The sequence below is a fragment of the Ambystoma mexicanum genome, chromosome 5p (assembly GCF_040938575.1).
Source record: "Ambystoma mexicanum isolate Mex_15411 chromosome 5p, UKY_AmexF1_1, whole genome shotgun sequence".
Classification (NCBI taxonomy): Eukaryota; Metazoa; Chordata; class Amphibia; order Caudata; family Ambystomatidae; genus Ambystoma; species Ambystoma mexicanum.
In genome coordinates this window covers 410,115,885-410,134,530 of record NC_090930.1, presented here as the reverse complement: position 1 = coordinate 410,134,530, position 18,646 = coordinate 410,115,885, and the positions used below count along the sequence as shown (strand labels likewise).

The 18,646-nt window shown below is 45.0% G+C and overlaps 1 protein-coding gene across 3 annotated transcripts in view; it reads left to right on the top strand.

Moving 5' to 3' along the window:
- The window catches only part of ATP11C (ATPase phospholipid transporting 11C), a 1,508,462-nt gene that overhangs the window by 1,268,618 nt on the left and 221,198 nt on the right, over positions 1–18,646 (top strand). For all 3 annotated transcript variants that reach the window (XM_069612799.1, XM_069612797.1, XM_069612798.1), the window contains exon 25: positions 4,204–4,339. In XM_069612799.1, coding sequence (XP_069468900.1) covers positions 4,204–4,339 — 136 coding nt within the window. The remainder of the gene's footprint in view (positions 1–4,203; positions 4,340–18,646) is intronic.

Below are 18,646 nucleotides of genomic sequence, written 5' to 3'. Positions count from 1 at the left end.
CTGCATTGCGGTAACGTTGGTTTGTTCTTAATGTAGGTGGCTGCATTGCCTACTTTTATTTTAATTTTAAAAGTAGTACTTGCACTTTAAACTAGAATCTTTTCTGTCATTTCTGATTGGAGAACATCTAAACTGCTGATGCCCTTTTGCTCGCTTTGACGGCGCCCGAAGACTGAACTGGCAGGTATAACACACGCAGGACTCTCCTGTCTGGGGGGCAAAGTTGGTTTGTTCATAATATAGGAATTGATACATAGATGTACTTCTGCATTTTGCTTATTGAAAATAGCACTTGCAGTTTAAATTAGGCACATAGCAATCAGGAGCCTTTTCAACCATTTCCGGCTTATGGACAGTTTTACTGCCTATGCTGTGTCCACGACCACCGAGCGAGCACACCTCTGACCGCAGGCCTGTATGCTCCCAGCTAGCACATGACGTTTCATCACTTGTACCAAAAAGGTTTTGAAAATCTGCCCCTATAACTTTAAATTTGATTTTTGTTACTGAGCCTGTCAACCTTGTATAGCTGGAGGCGAACGCACATTTCACTAGCCACACTGTGTTGTGGTTTCAATATGATTCCCACGTCCTTTGGTACCTTTTATTTGCATGAGGTAGTTGTGGGCAACGTTATGCCTGCATACGAGCCTCCATTTTATGTCACCAAATTAAATATGGAAATGCAACTAATAGTGAACAATGCTCCAATTAGTCTTTTAATTTGGTCATATCAATGATATCTGGAACATGTACGCGTACATGGCATTTAAAGAGGGCCTACTCGCTAAAACAAATCTCAGGAGGGGTGTGATGTCCTTTCCATCCCACAAAGCAGTCATCCTTCCTTCATCAAAGCTAATTTTGTTTTCTCTTTTGACATTTTGTTGTTAGAATCTTACTTTTGCTTTGTCGGTGCTAAATCTATCCTGCTTAACAGGGATCTTTGCAGTACGATTTCGACCTCCTTTGGTCTGTCGATTTCCCAGAATCCCTGTGGGCGTGTGGCCAGGAAGCGCCTTGAGGCGATTCAGTTAACAGTGCTGCGCTATGCATGTCCCTTCTTTCATTCACATGCTTCTCGGGCCCCCCACGTCCTAATAAGCAGAGGAAACAGCCGGGACTGCCTGAAGCACCATGCCTTGGTGGTGGTGTTCCAGAAACGGGGCCTTTACTGACAGTGTTTTACTGATGTGACTTAGTTGTTTTCAAGCTGGCTTTGACATCCAGCTGACATCAGCCTACCATCAGGTGCTAGTGGCCCTGGGGGATTGGCTGGCAGCTTGTCATGGACGTGATTTACTAGAGACTGCACGTTGGGATCTTAGAAACTACCCTCAACGGTCAGGCGCCATTGCCTTGTGTCATGCACTTGTATTTGCTGAGGCCCTCATCACACAAGCACTACCGTGGGCAGAGCCTGAAAAGCAGATGCATTGCACACAGGCTTGAAATGCGGCCACATTTGCACCAGACCTGCAGATGCTCATTTTACTATAGCCGATATGATAGCTTAGTGGGTTGAGCGCTCGCTGCTGTGATGTGTGTGTGATCTGCAGGTTCGAATCCCAGCAAGGCCATCTCAGCCTTTCATTCTTCTGAGGTCGATAAATGAGTACCAAGATAGGTTGGGTGATATTGTATGCATATTTGTTCTATAAAAAATGGCTTAAGCGTAAGTGCTTTACAATAACATATTATCATTTGGCCTTGGACGTCTGCTTGCATTCACAGTAATTTGACAATATGGATCTAAACACACAGATATGAATGATACATATGGTGATCCATTCTTGTATGAAATGCATATCACAGTGAAATCATAACCATATTAGTCTGCTTTTGATGCCACTTCCTGTTTTCTGAAGGGGTGAAAGGTTGTGTTTCATTAATGGCACTGATACTGTAGAAACGTCCGTGTTTGCGCAGTGAGAAGCGTGGTAGGCGATTCACGGATGATGGTTTGAGGGCCACTTTTTTGAGGCGCGGGCTGGGCCACTTTTTGAGGCGCGGGGTGGGCCACTTTTTTTGAGGCGCAGGGTGGGCCACTTTTTTGAAGCGAGGGGTGGGCCACTTTTTTTTGGGTGTCCGGGCCTATTTCTTGTCCCAGTCCGACCCTGCTCCTTTTGAACCACTCCACTCTTGTTCGCTAAGGTTTCTCACCCTTAAAACTGTCTTATTAGTGGCATTGACATCTGCTAGGAGGGTGAGCGAATTACAAGCTCTATCTTGTAAACGCCCTCATACAATCTTTCATAAAGACAAAGTTGTCCTACAAGTGAAGCCTAATTTCCTCCCAAAGGTGGTTTCTGAATTCCACATCACTCAGAAGATTACCTTACCTTCATTCTATCCCCCTCCCCATTCGGGGAAAGAGGAAGAAAGGCTACATAGGCTGGACCCAAGGCAGGCTTTGAGCTTTTACATCAGCAGACTTGCTAGGATTAGGCAAGCAGACCAACTGTTCGTAGGTTACTCAGGGCACAAATTGGGATTACCGATAACAAAACAGACCATTTCCAGATGGATTATTTTGGCCATTCTGGAATGTTACAAACTGGCAGGGAAAGAGCCTCCTCAAAATCTTATGGCTCATTCAACCAGGGGTATTGCAGCCTCTTCGGCCCTCCAAAGAGGGGTACCGATTCGAGACATATGTGCGGCTGCCACATGGTCGTCTGCACATACCTTCACAAGATTTTACAACCTGGATTCCTCCTCTAGCTAAGAGACTAGATTTGGCAAAGCTGTGTTGCACTCTGTTCATTCTTGAAGGGAAACATGGCAATTTTACTCCCACCTCCAGTTACACACCACTGCTATGGGAGTCTATCAAGATAAGGAATACGTCGGAGGACACAATCCCTTCGAAGAACAAGTTACTTCTTACCTGGTAATGTTCTTTCGATGGGATGTTCCTCCGATGTATTCCTTATCGCCCCTCCCATCCATCCCCTCAGTAAAACTTCCCTTGTGGTTACAGCTTACGCTCCTTCAAGGTCAATAACCAGTTCATGTAAAACAACTGTTAACGTCAAAACAGAACTGAGCAACGGATGCTGCGCGAGTCTATTTATACGCATGATGACGTCAGCGCTGATACAGAGGCTCGAGGGACGTCGACGCGCAGCGCCCTCTACTGAAAAAAAAATTCCGAGGCCAGCAAGCTGGAGATGATCTATCAAGATAAGGAATACGTCGGAGGAACATCCCATCGAAAGAACGTTACCAGGTAAGAAGTAACTTGATCTTCTATGCCATAAAGTATATCCCAAGTTGTTAAAGCTGACATTTTGATTATGCTAGCATAAGTTAAGAGACAGTCATTGGGAATGGCAGCAAAATAAAATGTAATTTTAGCAAATTCACTAGATGCTAATGCCTTGCAACACATATTTTGTAGTGTATGATATGATTGGTTATTTATAACGCGCTTAATACCCAGAGGTTTCTAAGCGCGGACCCAGGGAGCACGTTGCCCCTGAGCTATCCTCGTGTGTGTGGAAATTCCCCATTAACCAGGTTTGTGGTTTCGGTATGGTAGTGCACACCTCACATTCTCACTGACACACTGGGCACGGTCCACACAAGAAAAATGTTACCCATCTGCGCACGCGCATGTTGGTAAAGGGCAGATAAAAAGTGAATGTGACCCCATGCAGAATATGGGCGCAGGAGTGTGTGTGTGCCTCACAGGCCAAAGCAAATCCTGATGCACAGATCTGCTCTGTTACCCCTACAGCTGGTCTCTCCCCTGTAGCAGGCCAGGCTCAGGGCAAAGCACAACTGCTGGGGTTTGGTTTCGACCATTTGCAGTATTGATCTACCCCAAAGCGCAACCCGGAAGACTTTTCCATTTTCACCTCTAATACAGAAGTAGAAATGTAAAACTAGCACACGGGCCAGCAAGCCAGTGTCTACCATGGTGCTGTGCGCATGACCTGCTATGTGATTCCATGGTGTGCATAGATAGACTGGGGGCTGCCTGTGGATCCCTTTGGCCAGCAGCCATTTCCTCCCACTGCACCAACTCTCAGGTGCCAATCAGGCATTTGCATGCATTGAGATGCTGCCACGTACAAAAGCAGTTTCCCACGCATTCTGCCACTGTCGGGTTCTGCGAATCATGCTACTTGAGTTTTATTGAATACTGGACAGCAACAACATCCCGTTTTCATAGCGTTTTTTTGTTTTTACCAACAGGACCATTTCGGATAATGCCATGCTGCAGTGGAAGCCTTTCTTGTATTGGACCTGCCTTGGTGCCTTTGAAGGGCTTGTCTTTTTCTTTGGGGTCTACTTCCTCTTTCAGAATCCCTCTCTGGAAGATAATGGGCAGGTACATATTTGTTAAACTGTTTCTCACTTGTCTAATGTGTAAGCATACCTATAAGGGCCATGGCCATTAACATTGTGTATGTCTGCATGCAGTCTATCTATGTAAAATATGTTAAAGCAAGTGTGATTTTGTTTATAGATTGCATGGCTGAGTCAGATTTTCAGGTGTGCTGCTACAAAACATTAGCACAATTTGGTATTAATTTGTCTGTTATTTTTGAATAGACAGTTGGTCAACATAATGTTTAAGAATGGATAGGCCCTCATACGGTACCAGAAACATTGAACTAGTCATAGGGGGTCATTACGAGGTAGGAGGTAACCATGCCGCTAATAGCGGTATGACTACCCCCTTACCGGGTACTGGGTCCGGGTTCCTTGAATGAAGAATTACCGGGCCATTCCGACCTTGGAGGGCCCGGTAATTCCTCATTGAAGGAACCCATCCCCATTCGAGAACCCCATAGGGCTCAAAGGGAATGGGGAGGGTGCTAACAACGTTGTTAGCACCCTGGTCTGCTCGCAGGACCCGCTAAGGGCGCCTGGTAAAACCAGGCGTCCTTAGTGGGTTCCCGCGAGCAGAGTCGTAATGGGGCGGTAAGGGGTTGACAGCTCCGGCACCTTTACCGGCGCCGTTAACCCCTTACCGCCAAGGTCGAAATGACCCCCATAGTCTTTAAAAGCGACTTTCTTATCCAGCATTGCGCTGCACATTGCTGTTAAGATGCACATTTCCATGATTGGACTGCACACCATTCACAAGTCTGACAGAGCTGTCGCCCACTCTTTCAAAATTAAATATGTGCAATGTTTGGGCCTATGACATTCGTATTTTTGAATTTGTAATGTGCTAATTGTCTCCCTGGTCTGCTTCAGGGTACTCCTCCGCCCATTTAAATAGTAGCAATACAATTTTGAAAAATACATGAGACATATTTTCACATACATACAGTTACTGTGGAGAATGTTATCGTCTTATAAGCACATAGCTAAAATAAAAGCTGCCCCCACCCCCCAAAAAATACTTAGCTTGAATAGCAATGTATGTCTGCTTTCCAAAATCTGAGACTGTTAGTATAACAGAGACTTTGTAGAAGAAGATTCCATTTTATCCCATCACTGGTCGTGAGTCGTCCTCTCCCATGCCTTGATTACTTCAATGTTCTGGGCATCTGCCTCTCTGGCCTCAAAGATTGTTAGCATGTGCAGTGTACTCTGTGAAAAACCCAAGGGTCTTTCCCTGCCGACTCCCTAGGGAACTTCTACACAGGCAGCCAGGGGAGGGCCATCATTTTTGGATCACAAGCCTGTGTGGACTAGCGAGGGAGGATCACTTGGGTAGAGGGTCCTCTGGGATTAGGGAGGTCCCACCTTTTCTAACTCCGATCTATCCTACACTCTTTCTACTGTCATAGGATATTGTCACTCATGTCCTGTACTACCCCATGACTTTCCATCACACACTCAAAATAGGAGGAGAGTAGAGAAATTTGCAAGCAAAGGCTGGCAAAACCTTTTTTTTTAACTATATTTTGACATAGTGCGGAATACGTTCCTTAGAGTTATATATCTTAGAATGTTCCAATTTTTACATCTTCGCGAAGTTACACTATCTATATTCACAAACATATCTCAATCAACATATCTTTATATCTTTATACATTTACACTCTTCGTATGCGTATTTGATCCAGACTTCGTTTACTTAAGTATTCGCAGAAAGGCTCCTTAATGTCCTTGGGTCTTCAGCTTGATGGAATCAGTGAGACAAAGGCCTCCTCGCATTCATTGACATATGTAATTTCCCTGACCCACATACCAACATCTGGAGCGGATCCAGACTTCCATCTATGCAATATGCATTTTTTGCCCACCAGACAACCAAGGTTGAAGAGGTGTCTCAGTTTAATTGTAATTTTCCCAATATCACCAGAGATGTATTTTGGAAGGGACAGAGTGGGGGGATACCTGTGCACTCCTGCAGCATGTCAGCAACCTCTTGCCAGAATCAGGCGACCCAAGGGCAGCTCCAGTACATGTGATGTGCTTCAGCAACTACTGCGTTTCACTTGATACAACCGCCATTCACCGTAGGGGCGACGCTAACAATTTTTGCAGGGGTCTAGTGCAATCTAGCAAGTATTTTGAATTGTATAAGCCTGTGTCGGGCATTAAGGGATACCTCTTTAGTCAGGCGACACCAGCGGGACCACTGTACGTCATCGACCGGAGTACCCAAATCTGTCTCCCACCTCTCTAGCCCTCTGTGGTTGGTTCAGTGTTTCCTGACATTTCTTATATAATCTAGAGACCAGCCCTCTGGGACTCTCGCCTGTTACCACCATTCCCAGCACCTCGACTCTTCAGGTTCATTTGGAAATGACGACCAGCGCCCCCTGAATGCTGCTCTTATTCTGTAGTATTGTAGCGTTTTAATGGATCCAGTGCCCAGTTTTGCAGAGAAATCTGTATATGTGACAAAGGAGCCCTCGTTTATGGTCATGCAGACCGAACATGCAGGCCTCAGCATGGTGATTTGCTAGAACAATTGTGCGTATGCTGGCCGCGGAGGCACTGTGTTCTTCCAAGCCTGAATGGAGCGGGTGATCTTGTGGGGAGTACCAGTGCCCGACATACTGCGCCTGAGTGACTTTGTAGTGTAATTCGAAATCTGGGGCCTGTAGTCCCCCTTGTTCATATGGTCTAGCAATGGCCTCCGAGTTCATCTGTGGCGTACCAGTACCACATGCAAACCGCACTGCCAATGATCGCAGTTTATTGAGGAATGTGCGTCCCGGCCAAGCGGGTATATTAGAGAAGTAATATAATAGTTTAAGTACCACTATCATTTTTAATAGGGACTGTCTGACGTATATTGAAATATAGTCCATAGGTTCAGTTTATCATTCAATAGAGAACAGTGTTGACGTGTAACTATTATGCCCAAGTATTTTATTGTATCCTGGACCCAGCGGAGTCCCACCAGATCCAGAGGGGGAGAGGTAGCCTCGTTCAAAGGAAACAGTTTTCGATTTGTTAATATGGTATCCTGAATAATGAGTGAATTTGCGGATCTCGTCTAGAATTGGGATGAGGTTTGTGGCAGGGTTTCTAATGTATATCAGCGAGTTGTCAGCATATAATGATATGATGTGGGTTTGGCCCGTCATATGTAAGCCTTGATGTATATGTGTAATATATGCTCCTCTCCTTCTGTCCACGAGACTTGTCTCGTGGCTGTGCTCAGCTCCTGAATCTGCGTACTCGCGAGTGGAATGCGAACGCGGGTTGAATGTAAACAGATGCAGGGGAGCTGTCGGCTGGTGGGGCCGTTTCATCTAGTTAACTTATGTTTATATTCTCATGACAATAAATTATACTTCAATATAAATAATTGTCACGTCACCTTTTTCCGAGATGCTACAGTTGGTGACGAGGATTGACTCCGGGCCCCACCGGCACACTGTATTCGATTGTCCTGGAGCGTTGTAGCGCAAACTGCTGCCGCTCCGCTCGAACTCATCGGGCTTTCAGGTACCATGCGCATGCTAATTACTAATAGAGTTATAGTTAGATGTGCCGGACAAGTCAAAGTTGGCCCAGCTACTTCCTGATCTTGCGCAGTGTCTTGTGTGATTTCACCGAGAGTCGTAAGCACCAGATTCTATTTTAAAGAGACAGTGCTATATTTCGTATTTCGTATGTCTCGAGGGTTGAAAACACCACTTCTCAGCTTAAAGGGACAGTAGCTGTGTTTCACCTGTTGTCTACTTTTAATGAGACAGTGAGTTCCAATCATACACACTTTCAATTCAAATTGCAAAGTCAGTGCTAGAAATTCCCATATCAAGGTCCCTGACCTATTGAACAATATATCATTTTATGACTTTGTGGAGGAGTAACACTGCCTATTTGGAAAGCGGTTTTCAAGTCAGGTGGCACCACTTTGTGGTCAACTAACCTCACATTAGCCTCAGTACTGTTTCTACAGGGTGACATTGGATGCAATGGAATTTCTGTAATTTCTACTATTAATAAAGTCCTTCATTGAAAAGGAAATTGAGGTCAGTTATATATTGCAATCTCATACACATAAACATCCACATAAACCCGACAGAGCGCCAATATGTCTTTCACTAGCATTCCCCCACGTGTGTTTTTCCTGCCAGAAGTTGGTGAGCCAGCAATTTCATGGAAGAGGTGGATCCAATCCTTTGAACACTATGCTGGTGTTGTATGCGGTCAGAATTGTATTGTGGAGAAAAGGAAGTCATTGTTATTACATTGCTAGTCCAGCTGGGCAGGAGAAATTTGAAGATCTGCCAGAATTACCACCCGATGAGGCTGCTGATTTAAATGAGTATGAGAAGTCTGTGAAGAAGATGAGTAAGCATTATGAAAGGAAGTTGAGTACAATTCTGAAACGTTACAAATTTGGGAAGAGAGTACAAGAAGAGGGAGAGAGTGTAGAACAATACATAACCATATTGAGAAAGTTAGCCAAAACTTGTCATTTCAATGCACAGCTGGATGAGAGACTGAGAGATCAGTTCATGCTAGAGTGCAGAAGCAGCAAAGTAAGAGAAAGGCTGTGGTCTGAGGATGATCCTCCTTTAGGCACTGTTCTACACATGGCCAAGGAGGTGGAACACACAGAAAAGTGTGTTAGAGAATTGGAAAATAGAGTCCAAAAAGTGGAAATCAAACATGAGACTCTGAAAATCAATACCACAAAGACGAGTTCCAGCAATAATAATGAGTCAATAGCGCAAGTGGTGGAAGCTGTAAGAGGACGGAGTACTATCGAAAGAGCTCATAGACCACCATGGAGAGATGATAAAAGAAGTGGTATGTCTTCCAGGACACAAACGATAAACCCAAGAAGGAGGAGTCCACGTAAACAAAGATGTAGCCCAAGAAGAAAGAGCAGTGGCAGGTGTTTCAGGTGTAACAGTGTTGTTCATTGGGCAGATAATCCGGAATGCCCTGCTCTCAAAATCATATGTGGCAAATGCAAAGTCAAGGGACATTTTGCCAGATGTTGTAGATTTCAATCTACCTCAACGAATTGGATTGGTGATGAAAATGATAGTGATGACGATGGAGAAGAATGTGTATTTGTTATAACTGATGATGAAAATGAAGAAGAAATAGAAAGTCCCAAGGCCACGGTATGTGTTGATGGAATTGACATGCGCATGATGATTATTTCTGGTGCTAAATACATCCTGGTGCCATAGGATTTATGGAACAGAGACGAACATGAATACTTACATGAACCAGACATTAAGCCCAAGGCTTATGGGGGAGTAAAAATAGATGTCATTGGATGGTTTTGGGGCAAACTAAAGTTCAAGGACAGAAGAACCAATGGGCAGATATACATCACGAAAGCAGGGAGAACACCTTTATTGAGTTGGACTCATCAAAGTAAACTTAAAGTGAAACTAGATGCCAGTGAATCTGTGCTTTCCGTTGAGAACATTACAGGTAAACCAGAGAATTTTCGACAAGCAACAGACATCGGAGAGATAATGAAAGAGGTATTCAGAGATGAAATTGGATGTCTTCGTGGTTATGTACATCAGATCAAAATGAAACCGGGGCATACCCCTGTAGCGCAGAAAATGCGCACCATACCACTGTTCATGAGAGAAGAAGTGAGAAAGGAAATCAAATTGTTAGAAGAGCAAAGCATCATAGAAGGTATAGATGCCATTGAATGGGTCTCACCTTTAGTTGTTCTCAGAAAGAAGTCTGGGAAATTAAGAATTTGTGTGGATATGCGAGAACTGAATAAGTGTATGGTACCTGACAGACACCCTCTTCCCAACATCCAAGGGATTGTGTCTAAGATTGGCCCATCGAAACATTTTTCCACCCTTGATCTTACTTCAGCATACCATCAGGTCAAACTACACAAAGAGTCCAGGAAAATGACAGCTTTCATTATACCTGATGGTTTGTATCAATATAAAAGATTGCCTTTTGGATTAATATCTGCTGCATCAGTTTTCCAAAAGATTATGTACCGACTTTTTGAACGAGATCAGGGCATCATTTGTTTCCAAGATGACATTTTGGTACATGTCACCAATCAAGAGAAACATGATGAGAGATTGCAATATGTATGTAAGAAATTGTATGAAGCTGGCATGACTCTAAGTAGAGACAAATGCAAAATCAACCTTAGTGAAATTGATTATCTTGGTCACACAATATCAGCTGAAGGAATACGTCCTAAGAAGGAATTGTTCAATGCTATAATGAACATGCCAAGACCGAAGTCGAAAGATGAAGTAAGTACCTTCATTGGGATGGCTGAATACTACTCTAAATTCATAAGAGATTTTGCCACTCACACCATACCACTCTCTGAACTTTTGAAGAGCTAGACGTTTGAGTGGAGTATTGAATGTGAGGAGGAATTCGAATTGATCAAAATGGCACTCAGCCGTGCACCATCATTGAAGAACTTTGAGAGCAGCAGAAAAACTATAATTACGACAGATGCCAGTAATCTAGGTCTTGGAGCGGTTGTCACCCAAGAAGTTGATGGAAAGGAAGTCCTAACTGCCTTTTCATCTAGTCTTTTGAAAGGTGCAGAGAAATCCTATGCAGTGATAGAGAAAGGGACTTTGGCTATTAAATGGGCAGCAGAAAAATTCTGAAATTTCATCTGGGGTGTGGAGGTCGTTTTCGCACTGACCACAAACCATTGATTCATGTTATCATGAATAAGGGCCTTGATAAAGTATTTAATCGAATAAAGAGATGGGTATTGCTTTTACAGGAATATAATTGCACTGTAAGATATGTACCAGGAGTAAAAATCGTGCTGCTGATTGCCTGTCTCGCCTTAGAAACAATTCTGAGGCCGAGGATGAAAGGGACAATGATTCGGAAGTTGTCCTAAATATTGAATTGTCATCTATATCTAAAGAAGAATGGGAAGAAGCTGAAAAGCAAGACACTATAATAGTTCATCTTAAAAAAATTATTCAGAGTCAAAGTCCTTTAAGGAAAGCGAAATTCGAGGAATTCAATCTTATGGAGTATTGGAGTGTTGCTGAGGAATTGAATGTAGAAAATGATAGAATCTTCAGAGGCGACAGAATTGTTCCACCTATAGGATTAAGCCAGAGAATCATTGAACTGGGTCACAAGGGTCATCAAGGAATAGTAAAGACAAAGCAGAGAATACGTGATGATTATTGGTGGCCAGGATGTGATTTACAGATCGAGAGATACATCAGAGACTGTATCCTTTGTAATGAGAGTGATAGAGTGTGCACGAGTGTAAAATGTCCGATGGTGGTGACGGATATTCCTGGGAAGATTTGGGATGAATTGGGCATAGACATATTGGGTCCAATTTACAGTGATGGGAAACCACGGTATTGTTTGGTAGTAATTGACCTCTTGACCAGGTGGGTGGAGGTTTTGATTAAACCGTGCATGGCCGCAAAGACGTTTGTGAATTTTATGTCTGAGATTTGCGCGAGAGAAGGTTTCCCAAGAAGCATTATGACAGATAGTGGAGTTCAATTTCGTTCTAGGGAAATGAAAATGTTCTGTAAAAAAAATTCCATTGAGCACAAAAGAAGCACCATTTACCACCCACAGACGAATGGAGTAGTTGAGCGTTTTAACAAGATACTCAAAGATGCCATTCGCTGGGCTTGGACAAATGGATTGAAGTGGGAGGAAGCGGTTAGAAATAAGATCATTGCTCACCGTTTATCCCCACATTGTACGACGGGGTTAACCCCATTTGAGTTAAGTAGAGAACGCAAAGCAAACACAAAACTGACCCCATCATGGTTGGAAAGAGCAAGTGTTGTAAAGAAAGATTTTGGAGACGTGTGTGAAAAGATTAGGAACACCCAATTAAAAAACAAACGGGTTTATGACAACGCACAAGGTTGTGCAAAGAGAATGGTTTTCCCTACAGTAGGAGGGTTGGTAAGGATTAAATTGCTCCCGTTCTAAGGGATGGACCATGCAAGTGGTCAAAACCTGTTGAAGTGGTGGAAGTTTTTAAGCATGCAGTGAAGGTTGTTGACGGGAGGATTTGGAACGTGGAGAGGGTGTATGTGCTAAACCCACATAGCACTGGTGCACCGAATAAAGTTGTTGTTAGATGTGGGGAAAGCATGAGGAGTGGTGAATATATTAGTGGGAATGAAAGGTGGGTCAGAGGAGTGGAGAAGAAGAGTAGAGAGAACACAAGAGAGTATGTAAAGTATACCAGTGAAGCAATGGAAGGAAAGGGGGTTTCAAGGATTTCAAAATTTTCCTTGCCAGTACCTAAACCAGATTTCTCCCGCAAGTCAAGAAGAGGAAGAATCATTCCCAGACCTGATCGTATGAAGGATTTTGTATGTGGGGACACAGAACTTGTGCGGGGTCGTAAGATATGTGGAGAGATGCCAGTGTGAACACTTGTCGATCGGCAGAAGACTAAGGGAGGGAGATGTGTAATATATGCTCCTCTCCTTCTGTCCACAAGACTTGTCTCGTGGCTGAGCTCAGCTCCTGCATCTGCATACTCGCGAGTGGAATGCGAATGCGGGTTGAATGTAAACAGGTGCAGGGGAGCTGTCGGCTGGTGGGGCCGTTTCATCTAGTTAACTTATGTTTATATTCTCATGACAATAAATTATACTTCAATACAAATAATTCTAACGTCACCTTTTTCCGAGATACTACAATATGCTTAAAACGCATAATACACGCAAGTGGTTCTATGGTGAGTGCGAATAGCAATGGGGATAGCGGGCACCCCTGTCTGGTGCTACGTCCAAGCAGAAACTTGGGGGAAAGTGTGTTCCCAGTGCAGACTCAGCTGGGGAGGCATATAGCAAACAAACGCATTGTAAATAGAATTCTCCCAACCCCATTTGGCGTAGCACCGAGAACAGAAACTACCATGATACACAGTTGAAAGCCTTCTCTGCGTCGAGTGAGGCCGCCACAGCTTCTGCTTTCGGGTTGAGTTGAGAGATAATGCCAAACAGCCGACGTAAGTTAAATGCTGTCGACCGCCCAGGAATAAACCCTGATTGGTCAGGATGTACTAGCTTGGACATGTGTGGGAGGAGTCTAGTGGCCAGAAGCTTAGTGAAATCTTTGTGTCCAAGTTTATTAGGGCTAGTGGCCTGTATGAGCCCATCTCACCAGCAGGTCTATTTGGGTTTCAACAGTACTGTAATCACTGCCTCGGAGAGGGATGGGGGAAGCTTGCCAGTTTGGAGCGATTCTTCCCATATACGCAGTAAATTGGAGGCAAGAGTGGGACCTGGGTCCTTACCAGACAGAAGCGATTTTATAGAAGCGAATGTTAGCATGTGCCACACTTAGACGGAATTCTTAACTTTAGCCTGCGCCACATCTAGAGAGGATTATCAATGTTAGAACACTCAAATGAAACTGTGAATGATGACAAGTGCATTGTACAGTTAATGCGCCAGGGGCGTGTTGTCTGCTGCAATATTGGATGTTCACTCTGTATGACGCTTGCCACCGATAATCAGCCGTCCAAATGTACAAAAAGCTTCTCAGTGAGAAGCCCAGACTCAGTGGGTTCCAATGTTAACCTTAACTTTTCCCGGTGCATGTGGCTTTTAGTGGTATCTAGTGGTATTTAGTTAATCGGTCTTTCTATGTTACCGAGCAGGCTTGATGATCTTCCTGCTCTGGTCTGGAGACCCACTAGGCGAGCACCGTCACAGAGGAGGCTATTAGGATGTTATGTGCTCTGTGGACTGGATGATGGTTCGGGCGGTGAACACAGCACCTGGGCAGAGCCCCCCCTCTTAGGCGCATTACAGCGCTATGTCTGTGGTCCCGGTGTCGGCACCACAACGTGTCAGCTCAGTGTTCGTTGCACAGATTTACCAGGGTGCGAGTGCTGGTGGGTTCACCTCGGACCAGTGTGCCAGCCCATTGCGGTCTCAATGTGTGTCTTAATGCATTCGCGTACTCCCAGTGTAGGTTCCCAGGAGCAAACCGCACAGGCCCATGCTGCCCTCAGCACTGTCGGGGAGTACCTTCAATACTGGCTTGAGCACACTTATGTTGTTAATTGCCGGTGCCTGGGCTACGCAGTGTGCCCTTGTCACTGTCCCTTGGCTGCATGCAGGATCCCTCCTGGCGTATGTTTAGCTCAGTCCCATTGACGGGGTAGATTGGGTAAGTGGTTAGGGGATCCATCTGTGAGCCTTGACTAAGCGAACTATAGCAGCACCAGGGATTTTGGTGTGCCTGCTTTGTGACTCACGGGGAAGCAGAGCGGCACCTCCAGCCCTCAGGGTGGTCTACAATGAGGCAGAGATCCACAAGACCAGTTCAGGATATGTGTTCTGTGTGTCGTAGGTCAAGTGCCACGCTGATCCCCGGTAAAGTGTTCCACCCTCGCAGTCCATCAAAACGCCCGATCCGGGGCCACCCACATAGGCAGAGACGACATTGCACGAGTTCCTTACTTGTCTATGGATCCGCTGCGATGGGCTGAAGGGACACAGTCATGTCGATCAGGCAAGGTGCATCCGCACTGCTGCTCCCGGTCCAGGGCTCTCCAGAAGGCTGCAGGTCTTCGCGTGCGGCCTGCACCTCCCGGCCACGACTACCCCCTTTTGGAGGGTGTCGGGGTGAATTGGTGACTGTCTGAGGCTTGGTTCAGGAGGTAGTGCTACGTTGGAGGCAGACCGCCTGCCCCTCTCGTTGTGTCCCCAGCCGCATATCGAGGGCAATGTGCACCAAGCAGCCGGAGCCAGGTGCTCCGCAGATTACAACACCCCTTCAAAGGTCAGGCGTAGAGACAGAGTTGTCCGTCCGGGGGTGCGCAAGCCCCGATGATCGATGGTGGTCACGGGTGCTTTGATGTGTAGGACCGTAGATGGGGCAAGGTCACCTGTGATATTCCTTCAGAGTTTTGGCTGGCAGATCGGCCGTCATGGGTCTCGCCACCTCCCCAGCTCTGATGGGCTTGGTCGGACATGCCGGCGAGCGGACCCCTCCTCCGGGATATATGGAGCCCGGTTTGGCCAAGTCAGATCCGCCGCCCTCCCGGGCCACAAAGTTATCTCGAGCGGGCGTATCAGCAGAACCCACAGACGTGCATAGACGCTGGGTGGCCCTTCGAGCAGTGCGCCATGCCGCCTTTCCCTTCACCACACCGCAGACTGGTCACGGGCCCAGATGGATTTTCGGAGGCTCGCCGCTCTGCACCAGTGCTCCGGTTTTGCACGTAATTTGGACCGCAGATACAAACTGGCATAAATGGATTTATATTACTTTCGAATTCTGCGAGGCTGGAGCTCCTCGTTTAAACAGCCATCTTGTTTGGCTGCTCGACAGCGCCCCCGCAAAACCTTTCTTACTATGACACTGACCTATCCTCCCCTCCCTCAACCCTCATAGAATGTTATGAAACCCAATCCTTTCCTTCACTTTTATCCTCGTTTACTGAGGCTACAAGAATGAAAAGACCAGAACCACCAGCCACTTGCTATCGTTATAATAATAAGATAAGAAGGAGAGGATTCAACAGGTCATACCCTTACCATCCTGAACATCACTCTAACATTGAGGTGGGGAAGAGAAAACCAGAAATAATGCAAACTTTCTATCATAAATACCCCTCAAAAACTGAGCCATGGTATCCCCCCTTCTCTCACATTGACCTACCTAGCCCCCACCCTTCAGCCTTCATGAGATATTATAGGTCACACCCTCTTCATTCCCCAAAATACCATTCAAGTACTGTGACGAAGAAGAGGGAGCCAGGAAGAATACAAACTTCCTATGTGAAACACCACTATTGTACTGGGACGAAGAAGATGCAAGCAGAGGCACGCCAGTATACACAATGGAAGGTCCCAATACCAAGGCCAGGCAATGTCACACAATTAAAGTCAAGCATGCCCACCTGCAGCCTGTTACAAACTCAGGAGAGTATACAATGGACACAGTCAGAAAGCAAGGTGAACGAGTTAGGTGGAGAGCTGAGATGTCAGGGATGGCCAGGAACAGCTGGAGGAGAACGGGATGGCGAAACGCTGAGGGTCTGCAAGCTGAGGCAGTCAGGAGAAGCGTGCCTAGGGAGCCGTGTCTCCTACGAGCCAGAGAAATCAGTGGAAGGGAGCCAGGAAGTGTGCTAATCCCTTTTGAACTATATTCGAGAATGTGCCCGTTCCCCTGGGCCAGGACAGGTGCCCCAGGAGTGTCTGAGCGGCAGGCAGTGAGACCCTGTCCTCAGGACGGAAAGGATGTTAATAAAGAAGTTGAGAAAACATAACCGGTGAGTTGAATACAGTCCATCACGTAGGAAGAGAGACACGTGGCATTAAACTGGCGAATGATGAAGAGAACAAAGCATTGATACAAGGTTGCGTGTATGAAGACAAGCCTCTGTATAAATCAAGAAAGCCTTCTGCAAAGAGGTGAGCTGTGCGCAGACATAGAGTGAGAGCAAAATAGAAATCACAAAAGCGGGAGCCACGCGAATAGGTGAAGTGGGCACAAAACCCCTAAGGAAAGTAAGGAAAAGATATAATTAGTAGAAAGCATGATGGATAAGCATTGGGGTGGCAACCAGGCAGGAGATTGATCCAGGATGTCTGAAGAAATCCCACCATGAGGAAAAGCGGACAGAGCTAAAGCCTAAGGCACCTGGTGGCGCAACCTGTAGTGGGTGGACCATGCGGTCTGACAACTGCGCCACGACCAAGGGAGCCCCATTGAACAAGTGAACTGCCTGACAAACTAAAGTGAAACAAGCAAAAAGGAGATATTTTGCGAATTGGGATGGGAACCCCGAACTGTTATGATTTTGCAAATGGAATTTTTTGGTTAAGCAAGTTAAAAAAAATAAAATGTGTGTTAAAGAAAGTGGAACTCAACCAGTTGAACATTGGTATCCTGAAAGTGAACTCTGTAGAATCCTGAGTCAAAGCGTGGGCAAGGGAAGCCTGGGAAACCCATTCAAGAGTGTAAACCAAAGGGCTTTTTGTCTGGGCAGAGGGAACCTGGAGAAGCCAAATAAGGTACTGTGAACTCTTTTGACAAGTGCATCCTGAGAAGCCTGTGCAACATTGTGATCCCGAGTGCCTTGTACTTGCGGAAGGGAGTTACAGAAGAACTCCATTGCAAAACTATTTTTACTTTGAACACTATTGAGTTTACCAAGTCCCATAAACTTTGTTATTCGATAGAAGTGAGAGCAAGCATAGGTTTTGACATGGCCAGTATTTTGTTTTGGACTGAAGGACTTAGACTTCCCTTAGTTTACTTTGCGATAGGAGACAGTCCCACTCTAGAGCTAGGGCAAAATAGGCGTTACACCATCCTAACCAGTAAAATAAAGGTTTTTGAACTATCTTTTAGTTGTGTCATCTCTCGATACCATGCCTGTCTCACAACACATAATTAAGAAACTGAGTCACTCTTTAAATTGTAAAGATTTGTTATCAATATTTCAATCAAGATGTCAGGTTTGGCTCCTTATTAAATATTATTAAGACTCTCCATTTAATGTTAGCTTCAGTTCTCAGTGGTGTTATCTTCCCCACTACACCTCACAACAGGCTGTCTCTCTTTCTCAGTCTGTAGCTCTTTGCAAGTTGTAATTCTCAAAATTAAGTTGCACCTTATTTGGACTGCATGTCAAAATGGCTATTGCCCAGTGTTAAGATGATTCTCCAGAACCTGCTCTAAGGAATGATTATGTGAGGCCACCCTGTTGTAGTGTACATGGAAAAGACACTTAGGTCTAGCTAAACTCTTAAATGTAGACAGCCAATCGGTGAAATGATACAATGATGCACACACAGAGCCCTGAAATAAAACCAATTAGACAGAAGAGTACAAAAATGCACTATTTATTAGGCCTGAACACTCTCTATGCAATACAATAAAACCAGTAGGTAAGCATTCCCACCACACTACTAGTATACACATATATACATTTACCGTGTGGTTTCACACTAGAGAAGAACAGCAACACTTTGCATTTAAAATGGTCAAAATTATTCAGTTAGGAACCTAAGCAAATGATGTGTAGCAAAGTAAGTAAAACAGGTCGGTAGTTCAGAAACAATTGAAAATTTATGTATGTATTGAAACCGTAAAAGAAACACTTAGCTTAGCATTTCAAAAATCATTCCCTTCTGAAGTGAGTAGGCCTAGTGCCTTTAAGAGTTATAAGTCCCAAGTAGAAAACTTTATAGGGATTCAGAAGGTTTTAGAAGTGGAAAACAAAGTTGGCCAATGTGTAGGTAACATGTTTCAAGGATGCCAGAACAAAG